This window comes from Vicia villosa, linkage group LG3 (genome assembly GCF_029867415.1).
Source record: "Vicia villosa cultivar HV-30 ecotype Madison, WI linkage group LG3, Vvil1.0, whole genome shotgun sequence".
Taxonomy (NCBI): Eukaryota; Viridiplantae; Streptophyta; class Magnoliopsida; order Fabales; family Fabaceae; genus Vicia; species Vicia villosa.
Window position 1 is genome coordinate 94,626,682 of NC_081182.1, and position 10,644 is coordinate 94,637,325.

The window sequence follows — 10,644 nt, forward strand, 5'->3', positions numbered from 1 at the left end:
TTATTAAAACGGGAGAACCAAATGACTCAGTCTCTAAAAAAATCACGGCATCTACAAAATTTCAAAATATCATAATTTCACAAGTTCGTTCTTTAAATTTCAATTCTAAACATAGCCATCACCATTCACACACACACAACAAAATAGTACAAAATACAAATCCAAATAAATTTTGAATAAAGTCTAATTGCAACATAAACTAAACAACAAAATAGCTTGTCTAATAAATTTAATTTTGAGGGAAAGTTGTTCCAAATAAATTTTGAACAAATTCTAGTTATATTTTAATTTATTAAAAATTTTATTAAAACGGCGTCGAACCGATGAAACTCTCGGTTTAAGGTTCAATTGGTTCAACTGGTTAAACCTATCGAACCGTTTATTAAATAAATTAGTAATATGACGCTAAATTTTATAGATATGACATACGCAATCTTACATTCACAATTTAATAAAATAAAATATTCAAAAAATCCAATACAAACTTAATACAATAAGATTAATGATACATAATAACACAACTTAATTGCACGTTTAATTTCATCCTTCATTTAATAACAATTTGAACAAATTAAAAAATTATTGTAAAAATAAGTTAAATTAATTCAAACGAAAATTAAAATAATAAAACATAATACTTAAAATAAAATTCAAATAATTAAGTATACCTAAATTATATATGATAGAATCACCAAAAATAAACAATATACTATACTTAATTGAACAATTGTAGGCGAATGCGAGTTGAACGACAACAAACAAGTCATAATTGGACAACGAAAAATATAATTGAGTTGAACTACAATCAATATTGAATTGGATGACGTGACCATGTTTAAAAGAGACGGCGTGATGATGATGGAGAATGATTAAAAGAAAAGAAATATCTATAATGGAGTGACAAAACTTAAAAGTTTGTATGGTTATAAAAAAAACCAACATATTTTTTGTGAACGTGGAACGAATTAAGTTTTGATATTGACAAATTAAATTTTTCAAAAAGAAATTAAAAAAGGGTCAATTTAATGCTTTTTTTGGAACCAGATGGTTTTACAAAACCAGCTCCAGCTCTTTGGTTCGAATGGTTTTGGACGATTCAATCAGTTTTTCAAGTTTTACTCCAATTTTGACCCACTAGCGGTTGAACCGGGCAGTTCGGTCTGGTTTTTAAAATATTAGTTTTATGTGAGGAAGAAATAAACATTTAACCCGCTGGTTTTCCAGAATCGTCGGTTCGTCTGTTTTTACCAACTTTGGCCGGTTATGGCTGATTCAATAGCTTACTTGGTCCATCAATTAGACTACACTGATGAACCCTCTGATTCCTAGTTCGACCGGCCGGTTCAACCTGGTTTTTAAAATACTGTCATTTTGTACTGATTTTGTTTAAGGACAAATAATAAGATAAGATGGGGATGGTCAATAAGTACCAAAAATGCTTATGCACTTATTAACTTATTTTGCAAGAAATTAATGAAACTTCTGTATAAACTTTTTGACTGTATATTTACTAGGTACAGTTAAAAACAACCAAGAAAGCACCAAAAACCAGTGAAAAAGCAATTAAGCTCGCTAAGCTAATACTAGGGCCTCGCTAAGAGAGTAATGGTGGCAAAATAAGAGTTGAAATCCAAGTTCAAGTCTAAACAACAAAGCTCGCATAACACAGTACCACATGCTAAGCAAGGTATGATTGTTCAACGACTTAAGTTACTTAATGGGAAAAGAAGGGTTTGCTCGCTAAGCTAGTTTGGAGGCGCGCAAAGCAAGGGTATGAGGAAAAGACAACTTGTAGGATGAGTTGGCATATCTTAGGGGAGAAGAAAGTAGGCTCACTAAGCGAGCTATGAGCCTTGCTTAGCAAGAATGAAATATTAGAACCCTATAACAGTTGAAAAAAATTGGAGTAAATTCGTTTTTTTAGGGAGTAAGAGAAGTCAATTGTATACCAAAAACACAACAGTTGAAGAAAAGAAACGAGGATTAAGGGCAGAAGAATTGCCCAAGGAATCGACAAAAATTTATTTTCAATGTCTTTCTTTTAGGACTTAGTTCTAAATCTAATATGAGTAAGTGTTGCTAATTTCTATTTTGTTGGGGTTTATATGTAATCGTTCTAATGCTCATGTATTTATTGTGATCATGGCGTTCTATGTAATTTTTCTTAAGTTTTAGTATTGAATAGTTCTTCCTTCGTAATGCTTGTTGTGTATAAGCTACCTAAAACATGTTTTCATGGTATGATTTGATACTCAAAAGATACTGTTCATTACTAGATCCAATCTTTTCATCTATCAGATATGCCATATTCTAGAGATATATTAAGGTCTAGTATCTATATGAATCGTCAAAGCTTAATGCTATCATATTAGTTAATAGTACAGTGATCGTCTATTAGGTAATACAATTGATCTCATGTTGTTGACTTAGACATGAGATGCAATGGGAAAAATGGATGAAAATATTAATAGTTTATTAGAATTGCATATTACTGATCAAGATGATACATGAGAACAGATCGATGAAATCTAATCCCAACAGATGTTTCTCAATTATTAAACACTAAAGTTCATTTTACTTTTTTGTTATTTTACTTTTTGTCATTTTAGTATTCACAAATAATCAACATTTGATAAACCATTCTTAAAGTCATAGAAACTATTAAACAATCTTTGAAACACAACCAGTCCATATGTAGATGATAAAATTTGTACTTGCTTCTGCACTTGCAACACCAAGTAACATCGGTCTTTGATATTCTTCATACTGTTAATATACACCTCAAACATCTTCATGTCCTATCTAAGATAGAGAAAGCCTTAACCTCTTCCTGAATCGGTTGACTACGCTGAATTTTAAGCGACGGAAAAAGAGCATCATGGTTAGCATGCTCTATGGATCTATATGTTTGTAGGTATAATGTTTTTAGTAGTTATATGACCTCAATCATTTTTATGATGACAACACTATGATATAAAGTCTTCATGTGAAGTTCTGATCAATTTTTATGCTTAGGAGATCAAGATGTCAAAGTCAGTCTCTTAAGTACAATACCTAATCTCAATTGGCGTTCGATGGAATCCGTGTTGATCTCCAAGTCAATAAATCTCTTTTATGAGGGTGTTTATCAAGAAGCCTTACTAAGCCTCATCAATATAAAGAAGTTAAGTCTCAGATAAAGTGTTGAATACAACAATGGATCTTAAAGCTTCAGAGATTATGAAAAAGAGGAAGTGTGAAAGCTCTCATGATCAATGTTTGAATAATTAGAGTCTTGTAAAAGATATTAGAGTAATTCATAAATTACTAAGGCAATACACACACTCAGCTAAAAGTATTTTTAACCTCTTTATTTGATAAATACCTTAAAAAATTTAGATGAACCATCAAGGTGCTTGTACAATTGATCAAGGGTGTTCCTAAACATCTATGAAGCTTGTACACGCTACCTAATCAATTAAAGCTCTTAGTCAATTTATTAGAACAAAGCTCAAAGCTTCTTAACCAATTAGGAACACTCCTAATTGATTAAGACACTAGTTGTAGTAAGTTTTCCATTTTGAGAATTAGGATTTCCGTTTTTGTGAAGCACTTAATAAATTAGACCTAGTACATAATTGATTATGAGCTTTAAAAGGCCCACAAATAGTTTTTCTTTTTGAGCAAAAAATTTCACCTATAAATAAAGGGCTTTTCCTCACTTTCAAAACACACTAGAAACCATATTTTTATATTCTTTCTCACTTTCTACTTTCATCTCTCTCATTTCTTTCCTTATCACTAAAGAGGAGGGTTATATTGACTCCAAGAGTAAGTGTTCAACACTTACTCCAAATCATAACCATTGATTTTCATTAATCTAACGGTTTTAATTGTTCATTTAATCTAGTTATTTTTGGAAATATTTTTCTATATAAAATTTTAATTAAAACCGTTGGATTAAGGATAATCAATGGTTATGATTTGGATTAAGTGTTGTACACTTACTCTTGGAGTCAATATAACCCTCCTCATCACTAAATTTTCTTAGAGCTTTAGAAGTGAAATTAATGAGGCATCACTTCTGTTTTCTGGTATTTAGGGTATTATTATAATTTACGTGATAGGAATGTATCGCCTGTGTAATATCTCTTTTGAGAAGTCATTGTTTGGTTTGCGTGCTTAGTCAGTTAAAGCTCTCGTTTGGTTTTTTACTTTGTCTGTGAAAATCTCTGTTTGGTTCCTGAGCTTTGCTCGGGTATAAAAGCTCTCATTTGGTTTGTGAGATTGTTTGTTAAAATATCTATTTGGTTTATGATTTGTGACTAGTGTTAAAGTTATCTCTATGTTCAAACATTAGGTTGATGTAAAATCTCATGCTTAGTTTGGAGGATAGCCAGTGTAAAACTCCAACCTGTTTGTAAGAAGGTTCGCAGGCATAACCTGTGAAAAGCTCACATCTATAATAGAAACTCTCAAGAAGAAATTCTTAGGGAGAGGAGTAGGACAAGTAGTTAGGCCAAACCTTTATGAATCTTTGGTACAGTTCCCTTATCCCTTATCTCTTTTTATTTTCGTTGTGCTTAAATCTTATCTCCACCCTGATTTTGTTTCCTTTTCATATTTTGCTGCTTACTATTTGTTTGATTTACAAAATTGTTTTAAAAAAAATCATTTATCAAAGTTTTTTAAATTGGACATTATTTTTCAAACCCACACAATTCAACGCTTTTTGTGTTTAGAGCCACTTATCTGGCACACTCTTCTTGTATTTGCATTAGTAATGAAATTTTTTGATGTAGGCCAAGCCCACTAGGTGCAATAGCGAAGGAGCCACCCCAAGGTGGTTAAGAATGCTAACTTCAAATTTGGTAAAAGGAATTTGGAAGCCTATATGGGAGAACAAGCATTCATGAAGATGAATGACACATCCTTTATACTTATGACACAACCTTTTGTCCCCATCTAGAGGGAGCACCCCTTAGTTTGAGGAGGGTCTCATCTAAGTAATAGCATGGTCTAGACATCTTTTTGCTGCAAATACGAAAATAGTGTCTAGCGCCTCCTAGTCCACCTATGACACCAAATCTTTGTGCCCCCACTCAGAGTAACTTAATGATTGTTCGCTCCATTACAATTTCACTGCTAACACTTAAAAAGGAACGACCATTGCAGTTACAAGAAGACCCAATTATGAGGCCCAATTTAGTATCCGTTAAGCGGACAAAAGAACAAGTAGGTCCTTGTCAAAGCTGAACAATTGATTTTAGCTATTAGTGCATCGTTCATCGTTGGATCTGATTGGACAAATCCTTGTATTTCACATCGAAATAGACAAAAACAATTTTAACCATCTACCATATATAAATCCAACGACATGTCATTTCAGATATGATCTCACTCTTACTCTCAAACTTCTTCTCTACGATTCACTGACTAGTATGTAGTGTTAATGTTGCATATCCTCTTCACTCCGTTGTACCAAAAACTCTCGCCATATTGCAAGAAATTTTTGCTTCGACATTAAGTATTTCTCTTTCCATCTCAGGGCATGGAGTAAAATGTTTAAAAGAGTTAGATTGTTATTCTACTTGCTTAAAAGTTTTTTTTTAATTGTATCAAAAGTATATAAAAAACATTGATTGAATATATATATATATATATATATATATATATATATATATATATATATATATATATATATATATATATATATATATATATATATATATATATATATATATACTTGGATCCTCTTCTTTATTTTTCTCTCATTTCCTCTCCATCCTCTCTATCTCTTAGGGTGTGTTTGGTTGTGAGAAGAAAGTGTGAAGAGAGAAAAAGGTGAGAAAGAGTGTGGAAAGAGAGAAATAAGAGAGAAATATAGATGATTTGATGTATTGATTGTTTTAAGAGAAAGAGAATAGAAATAGAAGAGAAAGAAGTGTGTTTCACTTTTAAAAAGACTAAAATACCCTTATACTAAAATCATAATTTTATTATATTTAAATTAATTTTTTAGAAAAATGAATGTAGTTTTTTATTTTAATTTAATAAAAATTACACCTGAATTAAATTTTTTATTTACTATAGTTACTGATTGCCTTAAAAATATTTAAATTTAATTAAATAATTTATACATAAATTCGCATATAATTTATTAATGTAGTTTAATTTTATTATATTAATTATTGATAATTAAGTAACATAAATGATACTATTAAATTCTTACAAGACTACCATTATGATAATTATTTTGCACAAAAATATTGAATCTGCTAACGTCTTGTTGATAAGGATATAATGGAGAAACATATCAATTTTAAGTCCTTTCCTTCCTTTCTTCTCATAATAGAAGAGAAAAGATTTGCACGTGGGGTCCACAAAATTTTAGACTCTCTCTTCCCTTTCTTTGCAAACCAAGCAGCATTGATTAGACATTTCTTCTCTTACTCTCTCGTCTCAACTTCTTTCTTCTCTTACTCTCCTCAAACAAGCAGACCATTAATCTCACTTTTAAAAAACAAAATATAATAAAGAGAGAGAATGAAATTAAGAGAAACAGAGAAGATGGAGAGGGAATGAGAGAAAAATAAAGGAGAAGATCCAAAATATATTAATTTTTCAAAGCCATATTTTTTTTAAGTTTAGAAAAACACAAACTCATTTTTAAATGGTGATGGAACTAACCCTAGTTTATACGAATTAAATTAATCTATGACCTACAATTTCATTCTCTTTATTGTATTGTTTGTAAAATTAGCTTTCTGGTTGTTTTTTTATTTCTTTCTTTCTTTAATTAATTTAATTAACGAGCATATTTTGTATTTCGGGCCATAAAATATAGTGCTAACGTATCATCACTATAGTGAAATCCAAACATTTACATCTTTCTATTCGTTCACAACGGTCAAATTTCGCTAGACTAAAATGAAGAGAAAAGGGGCAGCAAGATCTAAAGCCGACGCTAAATCCTCTGTCGCACACCAAGAAGAAGATGTTCAAATTGAACTTCAGCACAACAACAATAACGAAAACGAAGCTGATGAAGGAGGAGGAGGAGGATTCTTCGCTTGCTATCTCTTGGCCTCTCTCAACCCCCGTTTCAAAGGCCACACTTACATAGGGTAAGGGTTCCTCTCTCATTTCTCAAAATCTGATTTTTATCATCTCTTTTGATTCAATCCAAAATTTAACCACACCCCTTTTATTTTTTTATTCATACAAATTCTGGGTTTATACTGTTTTTTTGTTTGTTTGTGATGTGATGATGATTCTCTTGATGTATTGATTTGGTAGAAGAAATTTAATTGTTTTCTGTTAGAAATGGTGGGTATTTATGTTTTTAATTCATTTAATTGATTTGATTATAAGTTTTGCAGATTTACGGTGAACCCGCGGCGCCGGATCAGACAGCACAACGGTGAAATTGGGAGTGGAGCTTGGAGAACCAAGAGCAAGCGTCCTTGGGAGATGGTTTTGTGTATATATGGCTTTCCAACAAATGTGGCTGCTCTTCAGGTTTTAATCTGATACTGCTTTCTATGTATCATGGATTTGTCACCAAAATTGTTTCAAGTTTATTGATTGCAGAGAAATCATACTGTGCTATTTAAAATGATAAAATTTAAGATATTGTTTTCATGGGGATGCTTTTATTTTGAAATGCAGTTTGAATGGGCTTGGCAACACCCTATTGAATCATTGGCTGTAAGAAAAGCAGCTGTTGGTTTTAAATCCCTCTCAGGAATCGCCAATAAGATCAAACTTGCATACACAATGCTTACCCTTCCTTCCTGGGAGAGGTATGTACCGACTCTATCGCTATTGACTTGTTGAGTAAGAAATGTACATTTATGAAGTACTAGCACAAACACAGACACACACAAAATACTAATTTGAAATGTCTGTGCTACATATGTACATTCTTTTTTACTGGAGTGGGTGTGATTTAGTTTTAGATACTGACATGATATTAATGATCACAGCATGGATATGACGGTGAACTTCTTCTCGACCAAATATATGAAGCACTGCGCCAGTTGCCCAAACTTGCCGCAGCATATGACAGTTGAGATTGGCTCGATGGATGAACTTCCATGTTATACTGAAAGAGTTGACGGTTTGTTAGAGAATGAAGACGATAGTAACAATGAATTGGAATTTGATGATAACAATGCTTGCACAAGTGGCTCTGTTCTAGATGCATGTGATGATTCTATAACTCCTGATTCGCCAAAAAATCCAAGTCATGGGGAAAACATTGGTGAACCATTTGGGTTGAACAAAGAATCTGAAGCGACAGAACCACCAGGTCATTCGTTTACTCCATTTGCGTGGAACAAAGAATCTGAAGTGACAGAACCAACAAGTCATTCGTTTACTCCATTTGAGTGGAACAAAGTATCTGAACCGACAGAACTCCCAAGTCATTCGTTCACTCCATTTGAGTGGAACAAAGAATCTGAACCAACAGAACTCCCAGGTCATTCATTCTCTTCACGAGAGCATATTGAACCGTTTGATTCAATCTCATCGCCGAAGGAAAAAGCATCATCGGCAACTTTGTCAAAAAGAGGAGTGATTCAGGAATCGGATTTCATAAGTTCAATGAAAAAGACTGATGCCGAGTCAAGTAAAACAGTTTCTGAGCAAACAGGTGCATTCTTTGTGCCCCATCAAGCTGATATAATTGATTTGTCTACGCCTTCTCCTAGCTGTAGAAACGATATAGATAGGAAGAAGAGAAGAGTTTCGTCTGCAGTTAGTTCGGAGTTTATTGACTTAACAATGTCCCCTAACTTCATCCAACTGTAATGTGTATGGAACCGTATCTGTTGGGAGTATCGCGGAACCGGGATATTTGAGTTCGCCAAAAAATATGGGGTGTGCCCTATTGTCATTCTCTGATGGCATATAGAATATATCATTGGTATTGAATGTTGTAAGAGTGATGAATGAATAAAACCTGAACAAATAAGTTGTTGTTTCTTTATGCAAGGTGGAACAAATAAGTTGATGTTTCTGTTGTTTTTGCTATTTTTAATTTAAATATGCAATCTTTTTCATCCTCATATTTTTAATTTTGTTTATGCCAAGAATTTAATGCATCTTTTTCATTACAGTCCTCTATAAAATTGGACTAAAAATTATTCAGAATGTTACTCTCAATACTCTCTGGTGATCTAGTTTCATCGCAGTAAAGATTAATTGTTTGTTTGAGTAAGACAATTTTTTGAGGTAATTCATTTTTTTTTTCTACCAATCTTAGTGTTTGGATGAATTTTTTTTTTAAGGATACATTTTCGTTAGAAAACTGAATCGAATTGAACTATAATAAAAGATGATTTAAATAGAATCAAATCGAACCGTTTTAATTTATCTATGACCGAACAAAATCAAAGTTATTAGTTTGGCATATACAGGTTCGGAATTTCAAACCGTACTAAATCTTTTTATTGAATTTTTTGAATAAAAAGTTTTAAACTTGTTTTTAGTACTTTTACTTTTAGCTTCGGTTCAGTTTCGACTCGTTTATCATTGAATTTGGTTCTAAAATTGTTTGTGCAACATAATTCGGTTTACTAACCAACCAAACATAAGGATTTAAATATTTTAACTTCAGTTCGGTTTAGTTCAACAACTCGATTCAACAATCCGTAGTTCAGCAGTGCAGTTTAGCAGTTCTTCAACAATTTTTTTAAACAGTACTAATTGTGATGGTGTGGATACGCACGTGTACATCCTATTGATATCATCCTATACTTTTTTTTGTCCGAATATGTAAATGAAATACAAAAGACATAGATTTGAATGCATACAAATGGATGTTTGGAAAAACATGAAACCAAGTTTAGTATGTTATTTTTTTACACGGTTAACGCATCTAAATCATTAACACTCGAGAGACTTTGTGAGAGTGTACAAAGAGATTGCAATCAAAATGATATTATCAAGTAAAAATGAAGAAGATTTATCCTAATTAGTTGAACTACTAAACTCGATGTATCAGCAAAAGAAAATCATAGTAAGTGAGTTATAAAATCAGGTAATATAAGTCTTACTAAATTGAGTTATAAAATCAGGTAATATAAGTCTTACTAAATTTGGCAGGTGAAGAAAAAGTTTGTTTTAAAAAAGTTGCTTGACAAACAAAAAATTAAATTTGAACAAATTGCATGAATATATATATATATATATATATATATATATATATATATATATATATATATATATATATATATATATATATATATATATATATATATATATATATATATATATATATATATATATATATATATATATATTAGACGTACACCTGTGCGATCCACGGATAATTATTATAATTTAAGCTAATAATTTAAAATATATTATTAAAATATTGTATCATAATAATTTAATAATTTATATCATAATAATATATTAAATATTTATATTTAATAACAAATCTATTAAATTAGTTATCAATTTGCATATAACATTTTTGGAATAAAAATAATAGTTAAATTTAACAATTGATATTTTAATTACTTATTATTAAAATTTATATCAAATGAAACATGTATAAATTATTTAAAATTTTGTTATACATAGAAATTAAAATGGAAAAAAATAGAAAGTAAATTTAATATTTTGTAACAATTTATATTTCTAACATAAAAA

The 10,644-nt window shown here is 30.9% G+C and overlaps 1 protein-coding gene across 1 annotated transcript; it reads left to right on the forward strand.

Annotated features, from left to right (window-relative positions):
* Positions 1 to 6,809: 6,809 nt before the first annotated feature.
* Positions 6,810 to 9,018, forward strand: LOC131656368 (uncharacterized). The gene is made up of 4 exons (XM_058926101.1): positions 6,810 to 7,106; positions 7,362 to 7,500; positions 7,651 to 7,784; positions 7,968 to 9,018. The coding sequence occupies exons 1-4, from the start codon at positions 6,910 to 6,912 to the stop codon at positions 8,794 to 8,796; spliced, it is 1,299 nt and encodes a 432-aa protein (XP_058782084.1). The 5' UTR covers positions 6,810 to 6,909; the 3' UTR covers positions 8,797 to 9,018.
* Positions 9,019 to 10,644: the final 1,626 nt, after the last annotated feature.